Below are 27734 nucleotides of genomic sequence, written 5' to 3'. Positions count from 1 at the left end.
TTATTGTACATGTTTGCCAATTGAGCGCAACCAACACACACGCACATACACATTCAAATACATAAACACTCATTCATTCATTCATTCATTCATTCATTCGCTCATACACTCACAGGCTGGCCCAACTTAAATAGTTGGCTACTTGCTTGCTACATTGCTGTGGCGCGGTTTTGCCGTCGGCAAATTTACGCACCTAAAAAAGCGTTCTTTTTGAGTCCCACCCAAGAAACTGAACACATTTTTCGATCTCTTTGTTTATTTGCTTGTAGCCCTTAAAAGGGCTTTGTTTTTGTTGTTTTTGTTTTTTGCTGATGCTGCTGCTGCTCCATCCCCTCTTGGTTCTTAGCTTTTGCCGCTTGTGATTGTCATGAAACGCTTTCACTTCTAGAGGTTGCTTTCACCCGCGCGTTTGTCTCAATTAAAGCGTGCTTCCGCTATCCACGGTTTGTTGTCCAACTGCAGCAGAGCTGGTCACTTCATAAGCCAATAGGGACCAGAACGTAGCCGGCATTCAAATCTTTTTAAAGCTTTATTTAGATTCGATGTGGGCATGAAGAGGTTGAGATCGCCCTTCATTTCCATAGATAATCCTGTTGAGCTTTTTTTTACAGCGTTCTTGGAAGTTAGCGGCAGTCTTTCTGCAGGCTTTCACATGCGCACAGAATAAAGAGCCCTCTCTGAGCATCACTGACTTACAGTATTCGAGTACGAGCTTTCACAGCTTTCATAAAACTTCAGATAAGTTAAAACGCCGGGTTTTGCACTGTCAGCTGGTGCCTTCACGACAAAAGAAAAAAACTCGGCGGGAGAATATGTTTTAAGCTTTCTGTAGATTTTGTATGGACGAGCAGAGAGTACAAGTTTTTTCTGTTCTGCGCTGTTTCGCAGGGCTCAAGATAAAAGCTTTTTAATGCTTTATTTAGATTTTGTATGTATGGACGCGCACAAAGCTGAACCTCTGTCTGTATCCATATCCATTGATTCACAGCGGCCATCGTTGGTTGGCGGGGATTTCTCTCGGTAAAAGTGGTTGGCTATATCGGTAATAGCGGCATACCTACTCAGTTCTTTTGGCATCCACCTCTCTCTAAACCATAGCTTCCGCCAGTCAGCAGTCGCGACCAAAGATATCTCGCAAAGTAGCTCTTTGAAGCTTTCTAGGGATTTCATACATGCATCGCCCTTTTATATAGCTTTCTAGTGCGCGTTCTCGAAGAGTTCATCTTAAATCACTGATGGGCACTTCTTTGCCCGCGGGTAAAGCTCTTTTAAACTATCTATACATTTTCCATAGGCGCGTTCAGAGTAAAAGCTCTATCTGCGCATCGCTGTCTTAAATGCTGACATAGAGCGTCAAGGATTGGTGATTATTTTATTTTTGTAATATCGGGAGTATTTGACGCTCATACACAAACTACGATATACAGTCGGCTGGTGTTTTTTTTTCTCCTGTAGATCTCGCAACTGTTAACACCTGTAAGTAGAAGAAAAGAATAAAGAGTTTTATTGAAAATATATGTTATGTATTTTTTTTAGAACGACTAAACAGAGTACCCCACAGAATAAAATTATCCGGCGAATAATGCTTATACATATCGATATATGTACATATGTATGAATATACAGATTATAATTAACGGCCACTGAAGCCGCTTATGAGTTCAAAATTCAAATGTTTGAAAGTGTTTTCTTTCTAGGTATTTTCTATAAATATTTAGGGTGTCCAAGACCACCCGTCCACCCCTTCTAAAATGGAGGAATATATTTTTTATTTCAAACCGCAAGAATATGAACTAAATATCAAGTCGGGCATGCTCCATCTTTTGGTCGTATTAACGTCTACGGGTTTCCATGGGTTAAACTGATCAGAAGTCCATTTTTTAAATACATATGTACATATTTTTTTGTTTTTCAATAAAAAATATTTTCCTCCATTTTGTAACGGTTGGACGGGACTATCAGGTCTAGGATCAGGTCTAGGATATATACAACAGAAAGACCTTTTGAGGTTAAGTAGAAAAATTAACCAATTTTTGAATTCTTCGCTCAGCGACCGATCATATGTATATGAGGTTCGGTGAACAAATAGTTTTTTTTTTATACTTATAGAGACTGTATATTTACATATATCGTATTGGCTGCATTCTCCTCGATCTTCGTAATAAATTTTGCAAATTTTTTTCTTGAATTTTCATTGTTGGTGTTTCTCTAATACATTCTTTCTTGAAGTCTCAAAAAAAAAAATAATAATACATTTTTTATAGCCAGAATCGAAATAACTTTTTTAATTCAAAATTTTAATTTTTATGGGGGGATAGGATTATATATGAAATTGGTTTAAAGCGCTGAACGAGATTTCAAGTTCGGATTTGAAAGAGCAATCCTCTTCAATTTACGTGCAACATAATTTAAAAATGCTTGTAATATTTTAAGGTTAGATTTGAAATGCGTGAATGAAAGTTAAAAAACAGTTGCAGTAAATTAGTTTACAAAAAAAAAATAAAAAATTCGAAATAAAATGAAGACACCTCTATTTGCAATCGAACCCCAAACGCCTGGACCATCATTTCAAGGCATGTTTCTAAATGTCTCACCGGATTTAAATAATTTAAAAGAGGATTTTTCGAAATCCTGCGCTTTCCTAATAGATATTGTCGCCAGGATAAAAGATTCTCGCAAGAGCCATTTTGACAATTATAAATTATAGATGCAATTACATATTTTAAAATAAAATCTTTCGATTGGTGTTAGCAGTTTTTGGATTTCTCCTTTAGTTTTCGAGATAATTCGTAGAAGCGTTGACGTGATTAAGCAACACAACGGTCAGTCAGTATTGCCCGTTCTTTATTCCTTAATTGCTTATCTGAAATTATGCAAAACTGGTAGCGTAGGATGCTGCGTTAATGGCTTAACTCTTTTTCGTATACTCAATCAAAAAAATTACTTTCGAGTCTCAAAGCACTGTGGCTGTGTGGACCTGCGGAGCGGCAAGGGATTCCCCGCAACGACTTCTGCAGAAGCTGCCAGAGAAGCGGAGCCAGAAACCTAACGGCACCTGTTATGCGAATATCCCGCACTTTGCAAAAAAAAAAAGGCAAACGTTCTTGAGCTCAGAATTCTTCGAATGTCTAACCAAAATAGCTGCGAAAGTCTTTAGGTGGGCCGAAACTCATGTTGCCCTCAACCTCGGAAGATTGGACTGTCTAAAACTTATGTGCGATAGCTTACTGGTCACTTCTCATGGCACAGCCACCTGACTGATTTTGTTATTTTGTTTTGCAGCAACTAAATGCAGAGCTTCCCAGAGCTCAGGGTTTGTATAGCGTTTTTTTTGGGTATGTAAAAATATGTCATTATTTGAATTCCGATCTCTACACCAATCTCTGTGTAAATACAGCCATTTGCCTTAGTTTTCTTATTATTTATTAAACTTCTCTTTTTTTAGTTTTTCAAAAATATTTGTAAATAATCACTCACCTCGCGTTGTGTTGGCGAAGCTGCTTGATTATTGCATTTGCCTCGGTCATTTAGTGAATATATAGGTTCCTCATTGTTCCTCGTCATCATCGTCGTAATATTTTTTTTTTTCCACTTCTATTAAAAAATGTTTGCTGCTGCTTCCGTACTGTTGTTGTCTTCCTGCCCGTACAAGCTCTCTGTGTTGGGGAAAACCGCCAGTGGCCCTGGCGCAGACGTTGAGTATTCCCACACTTAGCCGCAAAGCCGTTCGCAGCTGTTAATTTTTGTTCGCCCACTCAGGAGCCCATTCCACGCGGTTGGACTCATTTTCGTACATTTTCCTTGCTCGCTCGCTCGTTCGCTCTCCTCAAAGCTGCTTGCTTTCCGCACTTTGAAGCATCGCATTTATTTTGACTTTCTTGGAGTCTTAGTTATCTCACCTTTGTAATGACGCTTCATCATTTTCTTTGTGAAGCACTGCGGTCGAAAGTCACACACTCAAAAAGTTTTTTGTGTTCTTTTTTTATACGTATTTTTTATAGTTTTTTTCTGATTTTTTTTTTTTAATTTTATATTTTTTTCTAATCCGGCTTCCGCAACTCACAAAGCCTTGTGCGGCGACGGCAGAGTGCGGCCTGTTAAATGCATTCGGCGGACACGACGCGTCCGCAGCGCGCGCGCGCGCCCCACTCGTACACAAAAAAGCCCAACACCCAGGGCGTCAGGTGGCAAACAAAAAATTTTTGAAATCTGTTTCTCTCTCGCGAGACGAAAAACAAAAAGCTGCGATTTAAGCGGTTTTCTCTTTTTTTATGCAAAATTGACGTAAAGCAGCAAGCGAATTGGAAGTGGTGAGATTTTCGGGTGAATCGATTTTATTGCTTAACGACGACGGCATTATCGGTGCCTGTGCGCGACTGCTGGGCGTGGTGGTGTTGCTGGAACTGCCTAGCGAGTCGAACATGGAGGAGAGTGCATTTAGCGAATCGCTTGGATATTTCTTCTCACCATCGTAGGACTTAATGCTGGATGCTGGCGATTTGGGTGTAGCGGAACGGTGGCTGTCGGTGGGACTGCGCGGTGTAAGCGCTTTGTGCAATACCGGGCTAACGGGACCAGCCGATTTGGGTGGTGTAACGCTACGCTCTTTGTTGTTGTTATTGTTGTTGTTGGATATAGAGAATTCAGCGCCATTGGCAACATGCTGCGACTTTTCATTGCCATCTCGACCGTTTTGTGGACTCTCATCGCCACGCTCCTCCTCCTCCACCTCAGACTTGATCTCCATTTTGATTTGTGGCGCTTGTTCCATGAGTGCATCTGCCTGCTCGGACTTCTGCTTGAGTGCCTCCAACTCGCGCCTCATCTCAGCCGATTTCTGCTCCATGGACATCACCTCTGTTGGCTGCAACTTCTCCGGCGTATTTACATCCATTTTCCTAGCCTCGACATGCGTTTCAGCGCTGCACTCACTGCCACTGCGCTCGCTGCTCGTATAACGGTAATGCTGATAGTATGGATCCGAAGTGTCTATTAATGGCTTATTGTAGTCGACAGTTTCGTCGATGCCCAGCCGCTTCAGTATGCTCGAGGCCACGGGCGATGTATTCTTGGTCGACGAATTGGATGGGCTGGTCGCCGGCAAGCTGGCGTGACGCGGTGGCGTATCAAAACTGGTGGTGAACATCTGCTCGATGGCGCTGAGCACAGACGATGAGCCTGCTGTTGACTTAGTGGCGCCGTTTTTCGGCTCCAAATCAGGTGACTTGGTTTTGTTCAATAAACTGCCAACGCCTAGCGCTGCCTTGGCCGCCTCGTCGTCCGCTTTTACGCCCGTTATGTATTGACGCATGCGTTCGGCGAACAGTGCAGCATCTGACTTGTCATTGCCCGGTCCGATGCCGGTGCCCTCGAGTGGCATGCGCTTGGCATTTTCATAGTTGCGCTGCATCTTGGCCTCCATACTTTCCGCCTCATTCTGTGCGCCCTTCATCTCGAGCAGCTTACGCACCGGCAATGACTTCTCGCGCTTCTTGGGTGCCGGGCGCTTGCGGCTGCCAGCGCCACCTGCCATGGATTGCATCAGCGGCTCGGCGTAGTGGTTATTCTTGGCCATGTGGTTGCTCAGATCGCCCAGCGAATTGAAGGCCTTGTCGCAAACTTTGCACGTTAGCACAGCGCTTAGCGTGCGACTCTCTTCGGAGCTCAAGCTGTTGTGTCCATCCTTGGCATCACCGCCGCCAGAAGACTTCATTGAGATCGTTTGTTCTTGCGATAAAATGTTGGTGTAGTGCTGCGTCTCCTGCATGTGCTTGGTCATCTCGCCGAGCGAACGGAAGCTTTCGCCGCAACGCATGCACTTCAAGATCTGCATGGCCTGCTCCACGCCTTTGCCCAGCCATACGTTCTGGCCGCGCACCAATTTGCGCGGCAGTGGTGTTGGTGGATCGCCCCGATACTGAAAGGCGTTTTTGGCCGCCGCTGATGGTCCGGAAGACGAGTTCGATTGCGAGCCGCCGCCACTATTCGGCTGTTTGCGGTGGCTGTGCGAGTGCTGCGGACCCTGCGCTTGTGGTGGCGGTGGTTGGTGGTGGCGATCGGTGTTGGGTAGGTTGCCGAATGGCGGCACATTTACGCCACAGTGTTTGCTGTCCTTCATGTGCGTGGTGAGCGCTTCCAGCGTGGAGAAACTCTGCTTGCACCACACGCAGCGGAAAACCGAGCTGGCTACGCCTTTATTCTGCCAGTGCGACTGCCAGATGTTGTGTCTGGCCTTGGACATGCCCTCCGTGGAGGCGGTCAGTGTGGTTGCCGAATTTTGTGTGCCAGCAGAAGCACCAGAATTAGGTGGTGGCCCAGCAGTTGGCGGTGCTGTTGGTGTGTTGCCCGCTGAAGAGCGCGAAGATTTCTCCTTCCGTGGTCCCTTCACGATATCCGACATTTTCTCCAATGGATCGACAACCAAGTCATTCTTGCCATTCCAATCGGGAAACTGACCGGTGCGGAATATATTTGCTGCTGCCACTGCTGCCAAGTAGGGATTTACTCCGGGCAAGAGCGGTGCGGCTTGCACCGTTGGGGGTGCTGCCAGTGGTGGGCTATCGGTTTTGAAAATTTTCTTCACCTGAATCTGTCCGATGGTGGAGTCGGGCTCACGATCGCCATCGGCTGAACGCTTACGCGTGCCAACCGATAGATCCAGTGGATTATTAGCATCGTTGGCTTCATCGTCGTCCTCCTCCTCCTCAGAGGGTGCGGGTTCGGCGGATGCAGCACGCGCAAAGAGATTCGTGCGAAAGTCTAGTGCCTCCGAATTGTTGTTCGAGGCATTGGGTGATGCTTGCGGAGGTAATTTGAATGGTGCTGGCGCATCTGTGGGCATTGGTAGCTGAAAGCGATGGCCTGGAGCGGCTGGACCCAACGGAAAGCCATACTGCTGTGCGGCGGCGGCCACCATTTGCAGATAAGCCTCCATCGAAGATGGCTGTGCGGGCAAATTCTGTGGTGCAGCTGGGAATGTAGCGGTCATCGACGGTGGAAGCGGTAGCATGCCGGCGCTCGCAGCAGCGGCTGCGGCAGCATTGGCGGCTGCGTTGGCATTTTCCCGGCTCTCGCGACCATTTTCCGACGAGTTGGAATCATGCGACGGACAACGCTCGCTTGAGTTGGCCGACTCTGTCGAACGTGGACGCGCGGTCGGCAAGGCGCTGCAAAGAGGAGAGGGGAAAAGCGTTTTACGTTAGATAAATGGCTATAAAAATTTAACTGAATAATTTAATACATATACAAAAAATATTTATGCATAAAAACTAAAAAATTTGTTCAAGCAGGGTTGCCATGTACATATAATTATTCGAAATTACCTATATAAAATTACTTTCAAGCTAAGTTTTGGGAATTTTTTAATTAGTTTTCTTGAAAAATACATACTACGCTTTACAATAAGCGTTCTACAATTCAGAGGGCTGCCAATTAAGAAAAAAATCAAACTTGGTAAAATTTGTTTATATTTGTTTTAAGTCCGCTTTGTGTTTTTGGAATCTCATGACAGGAATTGGATCTTTTATTGATAGCGTTACCAAGGTATTTTTTTTTAGCAATATGAAAAAATACTTTNTAATTTGCGAAAAAGCATTCTTAGAATTTTGCTGTAGTGTTGTAAATAAGTGCTTAAATTTTGTACAAAAACATGCTATAAAGGTTGTTTTTTTTTGATATGAGGAATCAATTTTTGCACTTATCTCTTTCTTAAAACTTCCGACAGAGGGCACAACAGTGACAATTTTCACATTTCCTTCAAAACCTATTTTCGAAATTGGGCAAATTCCAAATTGATTGCAGACCCATGGTTTCTATGGAAAATTTGCTTAGAACTACACGTAGAATTCTCCTATGCTAAACGCGCATAGCCAAAAATAATTGACCCACCCTAATTTACATGCATATAAACAATTTTATAAATTAAATTAACTTCTGCTTATGTTTTCAATTCGCAACGACGTTTTAGGCGAAAAAATGTATCACTCTTCCCAGCAGAGTTGCCATGAAAAGTTTATAGCAATATTTTTAAAAATTTTTGCAAGTAACCGCATGGTGCATTTCAAAATGCCTTTGATACAATGATTTTTAATAATATAATTTCTAGATTTAGGTAAATAACATAACATGAAGAAAGATTTAAAATTTAATTATTTTGAATTCTTTCTTCTTAAATGTCCAAATATTAAAACAAATATTTTTCCAGGTTTTTTTTAATTTTTTTGATACAATTATAATTTTTTTTTTATAATTTTCAAATTTGCATATTTAATTAGTTCATTAAAATTTAAGTAAAAAATTTGAATTAATTTTGTCAAACAAGTTTAAGAAAAATTTTTTATAAAAAATATTTATTTGCAGATTTTTAAAATGACCTTGATAAAACAATTTTTTAAATAAAATTTCTAAATATGTATATTTAATTTAATAAAAAAAGTAAAGCAAAATTAAAAGGAAATTGAACTACTTTTTAAAACATTTCACAGACTAGATATTTTAAAGATTATTTCTCTTGCAGGGTTACCAGTTTATAAAAGAAAATTCGTCACCGCGTTTAAAATAGGTAAGTCAAAATGAAACGATATTACTTATATATTTTTTTTATAAAAAAAATTAAGTATATAACGTTCTAGAACGTAATTAGAATATTTTCGTAAAAACAAATTTGAGATACACTTAAATACTTGTACTTATTTAACTAAAAAATAAAATTTAAATTATATTATACATATAATATAAAATGGAAATTTAAAAATCAAAAGCTTTGTCCACCGATACTAAAATTTCGCATGACTTTATACTAATCAATCTGAGTTTATTAGTAAAGTGTTTATTTAAATCTGGTGTAATCGTTTATTTCGTTGCGATAAGCGCACCGAAATCATTTAGTTGATTTCAACAACATTTTATTGAAATTTATTAACCGCCTGTCAGCATTTCGCGCTTTCACGAGCAAACAAATCAAAGAGTCACAAATCAAATGGCATACACATGTGATGCATACCTAGTCGCTAATAGTAGCTGGAGTGTTGAGACAACGGTACATACATACATAGGCGAGTGATTACGCACCACCAACACACAGAAATCCGTGAAGATGATAACAAATTTGTGGGCTGGCTGGGCAGTCATGCAGCTCACTGTTAGCCATATGTATGTATGTATGTATGTATGTATGTATGTATGTATGTATGTATGAATTGTCAAAGCATAAAATCACAATCGAAATATGTATTATGTACAGATGTAGTATTTGATATCTACGCATCTAACGGTTCATAATAAAATGCTCTAAAAGCTTTGATAGGCCTTTTGTTATTCGTTGCGTTGCATTGCATTCGTATACGGATGGCATGTGCTCGGTTGTTCCGGCGTTTTGTTTGAGCGTGCGTGCCACTAACATACCTATACACATACAGCCACCATCCACTTGGCGCGTCCGAAAACCAGGCAACTAACTACATAATTAACCAGGGTTGCCACTTTGGTAAATTATTACCAACATTGGTAGAAAAAAAATTGGGTTGGTAAAAAGTTACCTTTGTTTTCAATTTGATAGATTTTTGTTAAAGTAATTTGTGCGAACTTCAATACTTTTCGTTCTGGCTTTATTTTTCGTTGTTATCTTTATATTCTGTTTCACCCCGAAAATTTTTCATTCGCCCATAGTAAATACATGGAAAGCAAAAGTGAAAGTGAACTGGTTCGGGGAAAATGAAACTCATGATAAGGCTAATTATAAAGTTCTTTCTAAAAGTATAGTCTACATAAAAGGCAACATATTGTGTTTTATTGCACATTCAAATTATAAATGGCAATTGTTAAATTTAAAAAAAAAAAATACAAAAGTCTGGTGCCAAAAAAATTTTAAGTTAGCGGAAATTTTTCAATGGGCAATAAAACTGTATACCATAAAAAGTTCTAAAAATTCAGAGAAAAAAGTTCGAAATTTTGGCGCAAATTTGTTGAATTCTTCTAGATGTGGTATATAGCTTTAATACTTGATTTTTATGATTTTGATTTAATCGCAAACAATATTCTTTTACAAAAGAAAAGTAAAAAAAAAAATTTATATAAAAAAATTGTGAATATTAAAAAATTAAAAGCGATTTTTTGAGTCACTGTATTTGTAGTTTTTTTTTTTTCAAATAATGAAGTTTCGTTGTTGCCTTTAGTTTCATCATTTTCGGTTTTCGGTTGAAGGAAACCAAGAAGATGCCATTAATATGATCTCAAATATCATATCATTGCTTAAGTAAAGAATTTCTTAATAAAAAATTTAATATCTATTGAAATAACTCAAAAAAATAAATAAATAGAACACAGATATTCTACATATTTAGTCGATTTTTTTTCAAGTGGATGGTAAGTCTTTTTTTTCGTCAGTGGCAACCCTTTAAGTGATTAACTGTCACCATTTCATATAATGTATGTACTCTCCAACATTTAGCTGATTGCCTTGATTCGCTTGGCGTTGAAGAATGGCTGCGTTATTTACTGCGGTTAGCTGCTGGTTATGGATGTGGCTTACCACCGCTTCCCTTCCATTTCATTAGCTCGTCCGCCCCCATTCAACCAGCCATTTGTGCTCTTTAGTTGTGCTGAGTATGCATAGATACATACATACATACACGAATGCATACATACATATGTACGTACATGTATGTCTCTCAAATGTCTTTAATTCTTTCACTTGCTCTCGTTCGATGTGGCATACATTTTTTTCTGTGTCAATTTGAACTCGATCAAATCAATGAATTCAAAAGCAGCGCGTTGCAGTGAAGCTGCGCAGCTTTCAGCAGCATCGTACGCGTCGCAGCTGGTATTTTCTTGCTTTTTAATTGCTTTGCATAAATTATGAAAACGAACTACTATGTATGAGCATGGAGAAATGAATACTGAAGAATTTACATACATATGTATAAATAAACAGACATGCATAGATACATATTAAATAAGAATTTATGTGCATATATATGTACATACATATATGTATTTAGGACATATGGGAAGGAGCACCGAATTAGTCAAAATTTACTATTATTTCGTACAATTTTTCTCCCGGTAATCAATAAAATATTAAATATTGAAAAAGCACCAGTTGAAGGCGTCTGGTATCTAATTTTGTAGACATTCTCCAGTTTTTCCATCTGAATAGCACCCAAGCATATACATATTTCAGTCGAATTCATGATAGCGACGGTCATGAGCAAAGAAGGTGTTCCAAAGTTTGTTTGGCTCCTGCATTCCTGGCTACGCCAGTGCGAATTGCATATATCTAAATACCTATCATCGTTTGGTTTGCGTACAGTGTTTCCGTTTTGGTGGAATTCTACCAAATGTGGTATAGTATTTTTCTAAATTTAAATTTTGTTAAACTCGTTTTCCATTTGGTATAATGAGGCTAACATTTGGTGATTATTTACTTCTAAGCATTAGCCTGTATCTACCAGACTACTGTGGTGTCTTGCAAGCTGAATTAAGAGATTTAAAGAAAGCGATTATCTTGTAATAGAATACTCCACCACCGTCTACCCTGAAAACCAGGCTCCGATTTAATATCTAGTGTGCATAAATACCTCTTCGAAAGTAGCAATTCAAGGAATAATGGTTCTAAGCGAATTGGATAAATGATGCCTAAAGGTGGTAGTCGGGGTTCCCGGGAACAGAACTATTTAATCTGTTGTCACTCAATTCTGCCCAAAATGCCGTCTAGTAAACGAACTAAGGCTCAGACCAGGTTAAATACAATCCAGCCTTGGACAGATCACAGATTCGGACACGCAAAAGTACTTGAAACTCTACCGGATAATCTACGACAGATAGATTATACCACTCCTCTACTCTGTTTAGACAACCAATTCTGCACAAGAATCCCAGAGAGGAACGAGTGGAAAAGGGCCACAGACCTGAACCCAGGGTCTACGGCCAAAAAAAGAGTGGATAGCGGGATCTACTCAGACGAACTCACGCTAAACCTCAGTTTTCGCTTACCGGACCGTTGTAGCGTTTTTCAAGCAGAACTATTTAAACGCCATAATGGAGGCGGCTCGGTGACTTATAACGTCCGCCCCTCGGGCGGCCTATTGCTATCTATTCTAACAACCAGGCTGCTATCAAATCTTTCAATTCTAACGGAACAACGTCCATAGTAGCCATAGAATGCAGGAAGACTCTCAACCTTCTGGCATAAAAATGCTCCTTGATTGTTGTATGGGTCCCTTGACATAGTGACATTCCTGGCAACTGCCTAGCCGACGAGCTGACAAGGAGGGGGACGGAAATATCTGAAGTCAATTCTGCTGCGGAATGCGGGCATACCTCTAACCTCCTGCAAACACAGACTAAGATAAGGTCGGCTGTGGAAACCACCTGCCATACTACCAGGCAAATTTTACCAAAGATTGATGTAAAGAGATCCTTAGCTCTCACCCGGCTGGGCCGCTACTCTCTCAGATTAGTAGTCGGGGTAATCACCGGACACTGCCTGATGGTCACACACGGAAAAAGGTTAGGATTCCTCACCAATGATTTTTGTCACAGTTGCAGAGACGAGGAAGAGGTGGAGACCATCGAAAACTATCTCTGCCATTGTCCCGCCCTGACCAACACGCGCAACCAATATTACTAAAAGAGGGAAAGAAACAAATGGCTTCGGCCAGTGGTATCATGACGGGCTTTTCCAGCCCACGTGTGCTCCGCGCTCTGTGCGGGACAGTCACTCTAACCTAACCTAACCTATGGCTCAGATCTGTTTTTACTTAGCTAGAAAACCACAAGCAAGTTGTCAGCTAATTAATGGAAACAAATCAGAGTCTTGTTGGTCTTGTCAAGGGGCGCCTTTCAATATGAATATAGGATTAACTTAAAGCCTCGCCTCTAATGACTTTTACCACAGTTGCAGGAACGAAGAAAAGAGAGTCGAACACTTTCTTTGCCACCGCCATGGCTTATCCTAAATAGGACCACGTAATCTTAAGCATACCCTAAACGATTGGTTAGCGCACTAAGAAGCCTTGAGTATTCACAGTTTCTCCGCTATGTTCGGGCAAACAAGTCGACCGTTTACATGGGAATGTTGATATGGGATACAGAAGGTCACGCTAGTGATATAACAATGAACTTTCTACAGAGTGTAGGCCAACGTAACTTAACATAAGCTGTTGTGAATCCCTACCTCGAAGTACTAAATACCCGTAGAGCAAAATAAACTTTGCACAATCTTCATATCCCATTTTTTATTACATTAATAAAAATGGTGATTGCACTGGCTTTGGTAAGATAAATTGAGTACAAGGAAGAGTTTTCCTTTCTTTTTTGTATTCTCAGATCTTCCTGAACATTTTTTTTTCTACTAGGCTGTAATATATGAAATTCATTAATGACGGACACAGTACTAAGAAAAGTACTTTCAAAGATAAAAATAATAATAATAATAAAGACAAAGCCAGCATCAAGTGAAAAATGACTGTCTTTTGACATAAACTACCGATAGTCATCGTAGCCATAATCCAATACCTGGGCTATGAACTGTAACCCCAACCAGCGTATACACATTAGACTATTTTATTGATCAGATCAGCACTGAAACAATCATCTATTTTGGACCTTGAGGAAACCTGTTATTTGGAAGGGATAAAATAATTCGAAAACGCTAGACTAAATGTATTGAGCTAAAGGAAGACCATGTTGAGAAATCAAATCCATTCGTGTATCAGAAAGTGTCGGAAAGATGCGAAACGATTGCCTTCAGCTTTCAGTTCAAAACTAACCCCGAAGACTGGCAGAACCATTGCCTCTCTTTCGCTTTGGGAATTTCATTTTTCGAATGAGATTTTCTTGTGAATACAGGTATTAAAAGATCGCTTGTGATCGTTCAAAATGGATCAGTTAAAGGTCATTCATATTTTCACTTGTTGTACTGACTATAAAATCGTTTTGCTAGTTTTCGTTTCCAACCCTAGGTATATGAGGTATTGTAGAAGGATTTTCTACGCTATTAAAAATGTAACGAAGTGTAAGTCGACCTCATTAAACAAGCTGTTGTTGATCTCGACGTTTCAATGTAATTAAAAAAAAAAAAAAACCTTGCTTTAGATACTTACTAAGAATTCCAATCAAAGGTAACAATTTATAGAGGAAGCTATGCATAGCTAAATACATACATGAAAATGCTAATATATTTTTAATTTGAAAATGTAGAATTTATTCAACGCATTTCCTTCCAGCACAAAATTAATGGTTACATTGAAAATGCTAGAAAACTTTTTGCAAAAGCAAAAAGTCACATTCCGAAGTAAATCTTACATATGTATATTTATTGGCATGCTACATAACATAGTAATATTCTAAAATTATGAAAAAGCGTTCCCGTTTTGTTCTTGTTTTTGTTTTTTTTTTTTGGTCTCTTTACTCATAACACATCCGTCCAACTTCATTCATTGACATGCTGTGCTATTCATGCGACATTGCCCGCATCGCAGCGTCACATTAAATTGTCTCAAGTAATTCATTACATCCACCGGACACATCTATTTTTATGTCTATTCAACACCCAATGACCGAACAATCGTTAAATGTTTTCTACACGAGTACGATTCTCCCTCTGTCATTTCTTTTTGCTTCTAATCAATTATTTATCAGCACATTGTGATCTACTCGCAAATCATGCCTGAATGTATGTACACAAAAAAAAAATAAAAATATTATAGTTGACATTTAATGTTTAGTGATACTTACAATGTAAATTTCTATATAGTATGTAGATACATATATCTGATGTTTTTGAGTTTTTCTATTTCCTTCGCTTCGAATGCTCGATTATTGGTTTGATCTTAAAAACTAAGCTACCGTTGGCGTAGATTTATTATTTCGCTTCAAGTTCAAGTAATTGCTATACATATTTTCAATATTCTAGTCAATTAATTAAAATCGTAATATGTTTGTATGTATGTGCATGCATGTTTTAGATGCAGATAAATACTTGCTGCCCAGTTGCAGTTAATTGTTTTTGCAAGTTCTCAAGTGTGCACCAACGCACCAAGTGCACTTTTTCTTAGGCGAAGATAATTATTTGCCAGTTCTCAATTTTTATTTAATTTATTAACTCACTAAAGGCCTCTCATTTGCTGTTTAGTCATACAAATTCATGGTTATGCATGCGTATACATACATAGGTATGTAGATATGTATGTAGTATGTAGTTCTCCTGCCGTTTTGTTTAACAATTTAATTCTGGGAATTATACTTTTATACCGAATTTCTTATACACACACATACATACATATGTGCTGCCCCCATAAATTTTTTTTTTTAACTTTTTTATTATACATAATTTAAAGTTTACTAATAAAAATTAGTTTTATTAGCTTTATTAGTTTTATTAGCTTTATTTCGCTTGGCAATTGGAAATAAAACCATAATTTCTATACGGCCTTATTTCCAACTAAAAATGGAAATAAAGCCATTATGGTTTTATTGCCCTTTTTTAATTTTTTTGTTTGTTTCATTCTCTTCTGTTTCTTTGTAACCATTGTTCCTGATAAACTACACGACTAATCTCTTCTAAATCCGAACTGAATAATAAAGAAACACGCCCACGGTCAATTAATAGGAAAAATGTGATCCACAAATAGAGTGGCCTGACATGCATTTTTAGTTGAAGCGGTTGTAATTTCCATTATGACTTTATTTCCCTTTTGGATTAGGAAATAACTTCATATGGTTTTATTTCCACAAAAAAAAAATTTAAATAAGACCATATGGCCTTATTGCTTATGGTGTTATTGCACCGCTCCGATTAAATCTTCATACAAAAGTACATATGTACCGAGGCAGAGGGGCCTAATATTCCCATATAAAAAGCGCTAGGAGTAAACTAATAGGGCAGTTCGGGTAACTCTCTTTCAACTGACCACAGACAAAAGGTTTCGTCATAGAAAATTAAATGTATATGAAACTTTAAAAAAGAAAAAAATGAAATAAGAAAGAGAATAGGTTCCTAAAAATTACATAAATGAAATTAAAATTTTTTTTTATTTTTAATACAAAATCTAAAAATAAAAATAAAATTAAATAAAAACGAAAATGTGTTCCTAAAAATTACATAAATTTACACAAGTTGTTTTTTTTATGCAAAATCTAAAAATACAAAAAATTAATTAGAAAGAAACTAGATTCCTTAAAATTACATAAATGCAATTCAAAAATATTTTTATTTTTAATACAAAATCTAAAAAATAAAAAGAAAATTAAATAAGAACGAAAATGTGTTCCTAAAAATTATATAAATAAAGTTAACAAATTATTTTTTCTATACAAAATCTAAAAATAAAAATAAAATAGCAAAATAAACTAAATTCCTTAAAATTACATAAATGAAATTCAAAAAATACTTTTCTTTTTAATACAAAATCTAAAAATATAAAGAAAACTAAATGAAAGAAAAAAAGTTCCTAAAAATTACATAAATGAATTAAAAATATACATGTTACTTTTTAATACGAAATCTATAATTAAAAAGAAAATCTTGTTTAAAGAAATTAAATTAACGAAAAAATAAATTTTGTATAAATTCAATATTCTCTAAATGTCTCCGAACGGCGATTGTATTTTTATGAGAAGCTGTTTTTCACACGGGGGTCTGCCATTGCCCGCCGAGGGGCAATAGAAAAATAGAATATAGGACTTTCCTAAATATTAAATGAAATTAAAAACAAATATGTTTTTTCTATTGAAAACAATAAAATATAAAAATAAAATTGGAAAAAAATAAAAAGTAAGTTTCGGCTAGAATTGCCCTGTAATTCGTAATCAGAAGGTATGTCCAAAGTTCCATAGAATGAAAGGCACCAACTATGGCGAATAGGGAAATTACGATCTGCGAAATATCTGGCACTCATGTTGGATAAGAAACTATACTGGGTACAAAACGCATTTAATGTAGACAATTTTGATAGTAAAAAGTGAGTATTGAGCTTAATCGTTTTCGTAAAAAAGAAAGGCTTGGCCGATACAAGGGGCAAACTGCACAAGTGACCACTTCAAAAGATTATTTGGCGATATTCAACCGCAAAACCGAACGAGTTTTTATGCCGCTTCGTAAACCGATTGCAACATGCATACATCACAATACTCCAGAGACCAAGGTGAATGCAGTTTAATTGTTCAAGATAATGCCCAGGTACCTATCGCAAAGCAAAATTGCAGAAATTGGCCTACGAAATGCTCCCTAACTTGGTATATGCTCCAGCTATCAATAGCCTCCTCATACGACCTACTAATTCCAAATCTCAAGAGGTTGGACGGCAGTAAGAAATTTGGATCGTATGATAAATTCAGCCCGGAAACAAACGCCTACTTGAGGACCTATTTCAGCTGCCGCTTCGAAAACACCCTATCTCAATACAAAATCAATATATCGGGGCAGCAGAGATAGGGGGTATTTCTGAACCATTTGCTGAGATAGAGATAGGACGTTCTTGAATTATTTGCTGAGATAAGGCGGTTCTTCAACCAAAATCCAAAACAGGTTGTTTTTCAACCGTTTGTTGAGATAGGGCGTTTTTTAACCGACTACCGAGATAGAGTGATCTTCCATTCAGCCGTCAAAATACACTTGGAGGTTTGCCATTGCCTGCCGCGGGGCGACCGCTGTTATCGCTTTTTTTTTTTTAGATGTTGCTCGAACCAGGAATGGTACCTAGGTGCTACCAGGTGGTAGCACGCATTTCAAAAGTCCCTCTAAAACTTCTTTGCGAGCTGGGGTCAAAATTTATAAGACAACAGCACGTTGTGAGCTCGTGAGAATTGAGAAATGAGCTGATTTTTCATATTTTTTTTTGCTGGTGCCTTTTGAAATTTAAAAAAAATGGCGTCGATTTTTTTGAATATTGTTGCGAACGGTCATCCGCATTTTATTTCATAAGAAATTCATATCATGCTTATATGAGAAGAAAGTGCAAAAATCCGTTAGAAAAAAAAAAAAATTATTAAAAATCAACGCAATTTTTTTGGCCGCTTGAAACTTGCACACCGTTAGACTAAAACTGTATGGGCTATAAGCTTGCATACCCGAAAATAATAGTCTGAAGATTCAGTTGAAAATATTTGAAGCTTTAATGAAAATTTGTAGCATTTTCCTAAATTTTGTATAAGGTTTGAAACATGGATTTATATGGTTTTAGTTAAAGCTTGCACAATATTTTTATAGAAAAATACCAAAACAAATTTAACTCGAAAACCATTGTTAATATTAAAAAAAAAAATCAGCACGTGTTCACTTGTTTGAGTCACTGTATCCATCTTAGCTGAGTTTTTGCATAGCTTAGAACAAGAAATTCAAGTTCCATTTGATTAAAGAAATCTTTAATCCAGTTTCTGATGAACTTTTTATATTAATTTTTTGAGCTCGCGGCCAGGTTGAAATAAAACAAACTGTTGTTGTTACCTGAAGTCATCATCGGGAACATGAGCTCAAAAAATTTATATAATCTTCAATTAACGGCCAAATACAAATAAATAATGATGAACTTTTTAGACAAAATACAAAATATCGAGCTCATCAGTTATTACAATCTCAGTAGGAAAAATTAGCGAACTTATGGTGGCCCTGATTTCAGTTTTTTTTTTTTAAGATGATATGCCTCACTTAGTCAAAATTACTTTTACAGTTCTCTGATGCTTGGCACGTCAATTTAGGGACGACTGTTATTTGCTTCTAACGAACTCTTAACTATGATTTGCTATGCCAGTACCTAGTCAAGACCTATTTGGTTGGAAGGATTCAAATTTCAATGCAGGAAAACTAACCACATTCGTGCGTTTATACAATGGACGGGCACAGGTGCAGGAGGACCTGTATACACTGTGAGAGATAATTGTCGAATTTTCTTAGTCTCAGTCCATACCGACAAACGGTTGTAGTGGCAGACAAAAAGAAGGCATTTAGAATATCCAGCCGGATTTTGTATCATGAAATACGGATTTTTCTAAGCGACCGGCCTACTCACTGCCGTCAGGGCTCTCATATCTTCGTACCCAGCTCAATAAAGCGGCCGAGAGTGCTTAGAACATGAACTTCTCTATAACGTAGGAATATACTTCATTCACAGGGACAATTGTTTCTGAACATAGCAAAATTTATTAATTTTAGAAAATTATTAATTTTTTAATTCCGCTACTTGAAAAAAGTTTCCATTTGCTAATAAAACTGTTTTCATTGCAGCAAAAAAATAAAATAAATGTTTTTTTTTTTTCACTTACCCCGCATTTAACGCCTGCCGGTAGATCTCAAGCATGAGCGCTTCGTGCAACATATTTATATTTTGCTGAATTTTGGCGGTATATCAAGTTGACAAGTTGCAAGACGCAGATAAACGCGCACACTTTCTAAGCGTTTTTCGATGAAATTCCTGAACTTTTCCGACTGAAGATTTTCCTGTTATCTGTTTTTTTTTCAGCTTTTTGATAAACGAAATTTAACAATTTGGCGCTTGACAGAGAATTTTTGTGGTTACGTTGTTTTTGTTGTTGTGGCGAAATTTGTATTTTTTTGCTGGAAATTAGTAACGCAACAATTGATTTTGTGGAGTTTTAATTCGTTTTGTTTTTGTTCTTTTTAACTACACTAATTAGCACGTAAATGGTTAGGATTTTGGACTACTTTTCGCCTATATTTTATTGTTTTAAGAAATTTTGTTGTTGTTGGTTGTTTGTGTGTGTTGAGCTGTAGCTACTTTCTTATTTCACTTTAAACGTATACGCTTTTGATTTTGTAGTGTTTATTTTTGTTTTGTAATAAATTTTAGTTGCTTTATAATTTATCTGCAGCTAATATTTGTTGTTTTGTAGTATATTTATTTATTTTTTAAAGTTGAGAAATATTTTTAATTTGCTTAAAACTTTGCATTTTACGCGGTTTTCTATTTTACTTAAATTGTTTTTGCTTTTTCTTTAATATATTTAAAATAGTTTTGGGTTTGTTTTCTACAACGCTTTTAATTTTTTTGTTGTAGTAAATGTAGATTTGAATTAGCTTAGCGTAAATTTTTAATATTTTGTATTTTTAGTTAATTAAATTAGTTAATTGCATGGATTCGTATACATTGGGTAAGTTTGTTGTTTTAAGGATTTATTTTTTTTTTGTATGTACTACATTTATGTATGTTTTTATGTATTTGCCCGCAAGTGACGCTCTATTTGGCGTTTGATGAGCAAATTTTTATACATATATATATTTTTTGGGTTATGTATCAATATTTTATTTTTGCATACATGTTATTTTTTTTTTGCACTATTTTTAAAGAAATATTTTTGCTCTGACTCGAAAATAATTTGTTTCGTAATTCTTTTTAATATTTAAAAATTTTCGTTTTGATTTTTTTTTTTCAAATTTTGTTTTATTATTATTGTTGTTGCATTTACGTATACTTTGTTGAACAGGTTTTTTAAGTTTTTTTGTAGTTTATTTTTCGTTTTCAAAATTTGCTTTACCGCTTGCTTTTATGAACTACTTGATTTTGTAGGCGTGTTGCGCTGCTGCTTGCCGCTTTAAACGCACTCAACGCGAGGCGACTTAGTACAAATTTTGTAAATTTAAATTTTTTAAATTTTTTTTTGAATTTTTTGCTTTGTTCTTAGTTAGTTTTGCATTTATCAGTCTTTAGTGTTCGCATGCTGCTTAATTCACATGTGCGTGTATAGCAATTAGCAGCGCTGGTTGTTGCTGTTGGCGCATGTGGTTTGACATCCAGTATATTTTCCCCTTTCTTCAAAAAAATAAAAAAAAAATTCAACGAAAAAAAATTAAAATTTTTGCACACTTTAACTACGCGCGCCGCTTGACTAGATACAAATTTGCACTTTTATTGTTGTTTTTGTAGTTTTTGCTTTTACTTTGAAAACGTTGCTGCTGTTTTAAATGTCGAGCGCGCGCGCTATGCGTATGCTGCGCTTTGCTAATTGGCTTCAGTTTTTTTTAATCAAAAAATTATTATTTTTTTTCTTACTAAAATTTCTTATCACACTTTGCGGGTTCCCTTTGACGCGGCAGTGGCGCGTGTAGTATACCGTTGCTTTTTTAACTCTACAGTTTTAACTTGTTTTGTGTAGTCTTATATAGGTATATTTTTTTATAACTTTTTTGATTCAACGAAAAATTCTTTCTATGTCCGCCGCGTATCGCGTTCAAGCGCTACTGCCTATTTTGTGTCGTTGCCCGTTTGAGAGTCGAACAGCGAATGTCGTCACGTCGTCTTCACGCTACGCTCCGTGCCTCTACTACTTGTCTGATTGTGTCAGCTACTACTAACAGAGTGGCGGTTGTGTTGTTACGACTGTTGCTGCTGCCACTACTACTACTTGTACTACCACTGCTACTGCCGCTTGGCCGAGTAAAATGATGCGAATCGTCTACGACGACTGACTACTCAGATGACTGCGCTTACACTGCGTGTGGTGTGCGTAATGTTGCGCGCAGCACAGCGCGTTGCTGCGCGGGGTGGCGCATACATGCGTCAGTTGGTCGTCTTCTCATCATCAACAATGCTTGATGGAGAGCCGCCGCCGCTGTGCGAGTGATAGCAGCCAAAGAATACTCGTGGCTCAATTGATTTAGCTCATCGGTGTCGTGGTCGTCGTCGTCGTTGTCGTCAATGCAGCCGGTTATGGATCCGAAATCCGATTGTCATTGTCGCCGTAAATGTCGCTGTTACAGTCGACATCGCCTGGTGAAGCTCACGCGCTCGCTCATTTCATTTAATGACGCTACCGCGCGCCCCCCTTTTTTGTTTGAGAAGTTTGCGTGTGTGAACACAACTGTCAAATTGATTCACTCAGAATCGGTGGTGGAGACAGCAACAGCAGCAGCGCGCAGCATAGCTGGGTAGAACAATAAACAGCGAGAATTACTGATTGATCCAAGCAAAGCAGAAGGCGCAACAAAAACAAGCAACAAACGAGCAAAATGAGTTGATGAAAGAAATATCTGGTAGTAGCGCGTGTTTTTTTTTTGGTCGTTTGTTTGTTTGTTGGTGCATCTTTGCTGGGGAAGTGAGCGCCTAGTGCAGCATTTGCTGCCTGCAAAGTTTGTTGCGTTTTAAATGAAGGTACACATAGAGCGCAATAGGAGAGCCAAAGTCTTTTTTTCAGTTTTATTATTATTTTTTGTTTTGTGGGAATTTTCATACAAATGAGACCAGTTGGATGCGTGAAAATTTTGCCGCTACTAGCGTAGAATGTGTGTAACTTTGAATACCTATGTCAGTGTATGTGTGTATATTGAAATGCTTCAACAAACAACAAAATATAACAGCAGCAACAGCAACAACAGCAACATCAACTCTAACAAACGAATCAAACAATTGCCTAGCCAGCAATGAATTTGCACTTTTGACTGCTGGTTTGTCGTTGTTTTTGCCATTTAGTGGCTTTTTTAGGGTAAGCTACTTCCGTGCAAGCATTGCTGCTTGAGCGCCAGCGAATTTGCTGCTAATCAAAGCAGGCAGCGCTCAGCGGTTGTGTGTGTGTGTTGTTGCTATTGTTTTTGGCGTCAAAGTTAGTAGGTGCGCAAAAAAGGTGACTATTTGGTTGGAGGTCAGCGCGCATTCAAATAGAAGGCGGGTAGGTCTCGCGGATTGAGATTTTTGGCAGAACAAACAGGCAGGAGCCAGTAAGTAGCCTGGTTAGCTGTCGTTTAAGAGTTTATATATATATATATATATTTCTTATTTATTGGTCTCAGTTATGTATGAAGATATTTTTGCGTGATTTTTTAATTTGTTTTGTATACTTTTCTTTTTTTGCATTTCAAGTTATAAAATTATTATATTTTAATTAATTATGCTTTTTAGTTTGAGCAGTTCTAAGTTACTTTCAAAATTTATTTATTTTAATTATGAAATACATTTTTTTTTTTTAGTTTCAATTTCATAAAAAAAAATTTACTCGTTTAAATATTTGACTTGCAAATTTTGTTTTGCCTAATTAATTCTTGTTTTCATTTATTTTTAATAATTTCTGAAAAAAGGTTTTAGTTTTTATTTAATTTTATATAAAGTTAATTTAACACATTTTTAATATTTATATAAATTTTTTAGTTAATCTCATCATATTCATAAATCTGATTTCTTAAAAAATATTAATTTATGTTTTAGGATATTTATTTTAATTGTATTTCATTCCTTCCTTTTACTTATGTTTTTAAAATATTTAAAAAAAATATATTGTTTTAAATTTTTGGTACCAAAATAAAAAATATTTTTTTTTTAACAAAAAATTAAAATAAAAATGTAAGTTTTACCTTTCATCTAAATTATAAGTTCCAGGCTAAAATTTCATTATTTCTTTTTGAATTTTTTACTATTTTTTAAACATGTATGTGTTAAATTTTTTTTTTGCAGATTTCCAAATAAAAAAATTTTCAAACATTTTGCGCTTAGACTTTGCTGAGTATTCGCGCTTCTTCTCCGATTATGATGTGCGTCCTTATGTTATAACACAAATGGAGGGACCAACCAACGATTTTGCGCCGCCTCCGAACGGCAAATGGTTTTATGAGAAGCTTTTTTATGACAGAAATACACTCGGATCGAGGGGCGACCGTTGTTAACTAGAAACAAGTTTTTTGTAATTTTAGATGGTGCTCGAACTAGGGATCAAACCCAGGCTCAGCAGAGTGGTAGTAACCGACCTCTAACACTCGGCTACAGCGGCATTACCGCATCCATTAAACGGAGGTCGAAAAAATTTTATCAAATATTTTAGTAAAATTTTATTTAGTTTAGTTTAAAATTCTATAGAACAAAGTAAGAGCGACTACTCTAGCGCTTACATATAAAAAGTCTTATAAAAAATCTAATTTGAGTACTTAATTTTGCTTCTTTTTGAGAAGAATTTAACTAGATAAAAAAAAATATTTTAAAATAAAAATATCTGTTATTTGCTTAATTTTTTTGAGAATAGTTGAAATGTCTATAAAACTTTTAGTAAAATAAAATAATATTTATATCTACTGGTTACTAAATTTTCTTGAAATAAAAAATCCTAAATATAACAAAACTTTAAATTTTCAATTTCAATTTTACAAAATGTTTTATTTTTCTTGAAAAACGGCTTTAAAAGCCAACAGTCTTAGATATGCTTATTTTTTTTAATGTTTGAAAGTTCCACAAAAATTTTCGAAAAAAAAAATTATAATTCTTAAATTTAGCTATACTTTTATTGAAAAGAATTGCAAACAATAAAAAATTTTAATTTGTTTTTTTTTAGAATATGGGAATATTATACAAATTTTATTAAAAAATGTATAACTTGGAAATGCCTCTAAAATTTCCTTTTTTTTGACAGTTGTAGTCTAAAATTTTATGGGAACGATTAAATACGATTCTAAACTAATTTTTTTTTTTTAATTTTTAATCATAAAACATCTCTTATTTTTCTTGAAAAAAGGCTTGCCTCAATAAACTAAAGTCTTAAATTGTTTTAATTCTCTTTATGGTTAAAGGTGCTATGAAATGTGTATAAAAAAATTCATAATTCCTAAATTTTCGTTTATATTTTGCCTTATAAAAAAATTGTATCAATATAAAAAATTAATTTATTTTTTTTTTTAAATATGTAGTCTTGAAATGCTATATAAATTTTAATAGAAATAGGTATAAACTCCGAAATTTCTCTAATGTTTTTCTTAAAAAAATTTTCAGTAAAATTTCAGTTCAGTTTAAATTTTTATGGGAACATAAATACAATTCTAATTTAAAAAAATTTAAGAATTCGCTTGTTTTATATTTTTACATACTTATGGCCTTTTTCATAAAAATAAAATAGATTTAAACAGTGAAATTTTCGTACAAATTTTCTTCTTTTATTTTTATGAATTTGGGTGCAAGTCCATGATCCGAAATAAGTTTAAATTTCTTTTTTTTTTATTTTTTTTTTATTTTAATTCTCCATAAACTTATTTATATTGGTTTTGTTAATACATCATTAAAACTATTGAAACTACTGTTTGAGATTTGTGCAACATACAAATCGGTAACCCTGGCGATAGCCTGACAGTTCCGATAACTTCATTGATTTTACTCTAATCTTTCTGACAACGCCAAATCCATTTTTTTCTGTTCTGTTAAGCTTTGCTCTGGAAAACGAGTACGACCGAATAAAGATTATTTTGTAAAGTAACCCTGGCCCTTCCTTTATTCGCGAACAACTACTAATAGCTCAAAGAGACGGTTGAATGATTAGTCAGTGGCCGAATATACGTAAATGTGGCCTGAAATTCATTAAAATTTATCTGACAGCGTTAACTATTCTATTTCACTCCATTGAATTCATTTGTTGTCTTATTTTGTTCTAATTCATTTCATTTTTCTCTTTTCGTACCATTACATTTAATTTCGCTTCATCTACTTTTAATTTTCATTCTCTTTTGTCTTCAGCATGTTTCATTTCAGCTCATTCTGTTTCGTTTCATTTCATTTCAGCTTATTTCTTAATTCATTTCGTACTAATTTATTTCAATCCGTTTATTTGATTCCATTTCATTTCAGTTTATTTCAGTTCATTTAACTTCATATAATGCATTCAGCCCATTTCGTTTCTTACATCATTTATTTCAAATTAACTTCATCTGATTTATCTGATTTCATTTCATTTCATTTAATATGAAATCGTTCACTTCATTTCATTTACATTCAATTGTATCAATTTCATTTCATTTAAGGTCATTTTATTTTAATTGATCTCGTTTCATTTCAGCTCATTTCTTATTATCGTTGAGATTATGCAATTTCAATTCAGCAAATTTAATTTCTGCGCATTTATTATATCATTTTGTTCCAATTTACTTCATCGCATTTTTATTATTTCATATTAATTCGGTCATTTCGTTTCATTTCCATTCCATTTGATAAAATTTCCTTTCCATTCACTTCATTTAATTTCGTTTCGTTTCTTTTCATATCATTTCAATTAATATTTGTTTATTTAATTTATTTCATTTATACTGATCTCGTTTCATTTCATTTGATTTCATTCCTTTTTTTATTTTTCTAATTTCTTTAATTTTCTTTCTTATTCTCGAGGCCCATTTCACTGCATATTTATTAGATTCATTAATTTTTAAATGTATCTCATTTTCTTAATTTAATTAAAATTGAAACAATTCAAATTAATTTAATTTAGTTTTTATTTCATTTCCATTTCTATTTTCATTTATGTATTTGTGAGGCTACCGCATTATTGAAAATTTTTCCAACTCATTTTCAATTCATTATCCAATTAATTTTTCCCTGTCTTTTTGTTAATTTTTCTTTCCGCAAACACTACGAGCGCATTCGGCATTTAATAAAACAGCAGCAATTAAATTTAATTTAATTTTATTATTTTTTTCAATTCAAACATTTTTCACACACTCATTCAATTGCACAGCGATTTTTGCAAATTACCGTAATTTATATTCCGAGCTACGAAATAGCGACGGCATTTGCACAAATTTTATTTCAGCCAAAGCACTTTTCAAATACGTCGCGGCGCATAGCACGGACAACACGACGACGGCATTTCACGACACAATACAGCAACAAAAAAATCGAAAACGCTCTACTCTCACAAATGGTGCGTCGCTGACTGCTCCCATCGAACACTGACAGTTCCATACATTTGGCATGATCGCTCACCGCAATGCCAATTGACTGACCGACACAACACATAGATACTAGTACTCAGGGGGAGCGCACCAAACGCTTGGAAAAAGACAAAAGAAATGCATGTGCTTATGCTCTCACTCGAGCGCCCCCAAGTGTTAAGAGTATGCAGCGTATAGCGTTTTGCAGAAATTTTAAGAGCGCGCTCATGCCGCATAGCGCGCGCCCAGCAAAAATAGCAGTGATTATGAAATTTTTGCTGCCTGCCGAATGCGCGATACACACGCGCGCTCTTAAGTGTAGTTAGCGCTCTAAAGCGCGCTCGAATTTACCCGCTGCAGTGGCGCTCGCGCGCTCCAACTCCTCCACATGCGTCACTCAATAAATTAATTTTCTCATCAATTTCGTCATGTCCATCAAAGCGCGCTGTGTGCTCGTACATAACCGGATTTCGAGCGCGGTATGAGCGCGCACGTGTGTGTACTTATGTTTAGTGGATGTGCAGTGAGAGCGCGCTCGTCGCAAATATTCGTATGTGTGTATGTACACACATGCACAACAAACGATTGCACTTTTGACATGCCGCTGACGAAATGCACAACCTTGCGCGCTGTCTGTCTGTCTGCTGTACGCCGGCTTACTACTGTTGTTATTGTATTGTTGTTATTTTGTTTATTTCGCACAAATTTTGCACGCGTTATTGGCAAAAGCGAGAGCGCCAGCAACATGTAGTCTCGTGTGCGCTCGCTTACACTAATGGCGCGCGGATGCCAATTGAAGCGTTTTGTAGCTTCCTCCAACCTCCATCATTTTTGTACGTCATTTTTTTTCTGTTTAGCTTTTTTTTTGCATTTTCTAATTTTGTGTTTGTGCTCTCAATTTTTGAAATGCTTTCACCTCAGTGTCAGATAATCTCAATTTGATGCACGCGCAGCCTGGGAAGCCAAAGTACCGCGTTTGCTTTGATAGCTGCTCTTTTGCGCTCAACCCTTTTATGGATATGCACACATGCATGTACATATCTACATATGTATATCCTTTCTTGTTTGTGCGTATGCTTGTCTGCATTTACACGCTTCATATGCGCTCATGTAT

At 36.2% G+C, this 27734-nt stretch overlaps 1 protein-coding gene across 1 annotated transcript; it reads right to left on the bottom strand.

Moving 5' to 3' along the window:
• Positions 1-312: 312 nt before the first annotated feature.
• tsh (teashirt) lies at positions 313-19905 on the bottom strand. Its single transcript, XM_017617527.1, has 4 exons — positions 19394-19905; positions 19261-19340; positions 3478-7166; positions 313-1474 (listed from the first exon to the last, which is right to left on the bottom strand). Exons 2-3 carry the CDS (start codon positions 19311-19313, stop codon positions 4250-4252), a joined length of 2970 nt encoding a protein of 989 aa, XP_017473016.1. The 5' UTR covers positions 19314-19340; positions 19394-19905; the 3' UTR covers positions 313-1474; positions 3478-4249.
• Between the last annotated feature and the right edge of the window lie 7829 nt (positions 19906-27734).

This window comes from Rhagoletis zephyria, unplaced genomic scaffold (assembly GCF_001687245.7).
Source record: "Rhagoletis zephyria isolate East Lansing unplaced genomic scaffold, Rhagoletis_zephyria_1.1 Rzeph_scaffold_01430, whole genome shotgun sequence".
In the NCBI taxonomy this organism is placed as follows: Eukaryota; Metazoa; Arthropoda; class Insecta; order Diptera; family Tephritidae; genus Rhagoletis; species Rhagoletis zephyria.
Note: the sequence above shows the minus strand (reverse complement) of the source record. Positions and strands in the feature narration are given on the sequence as shown.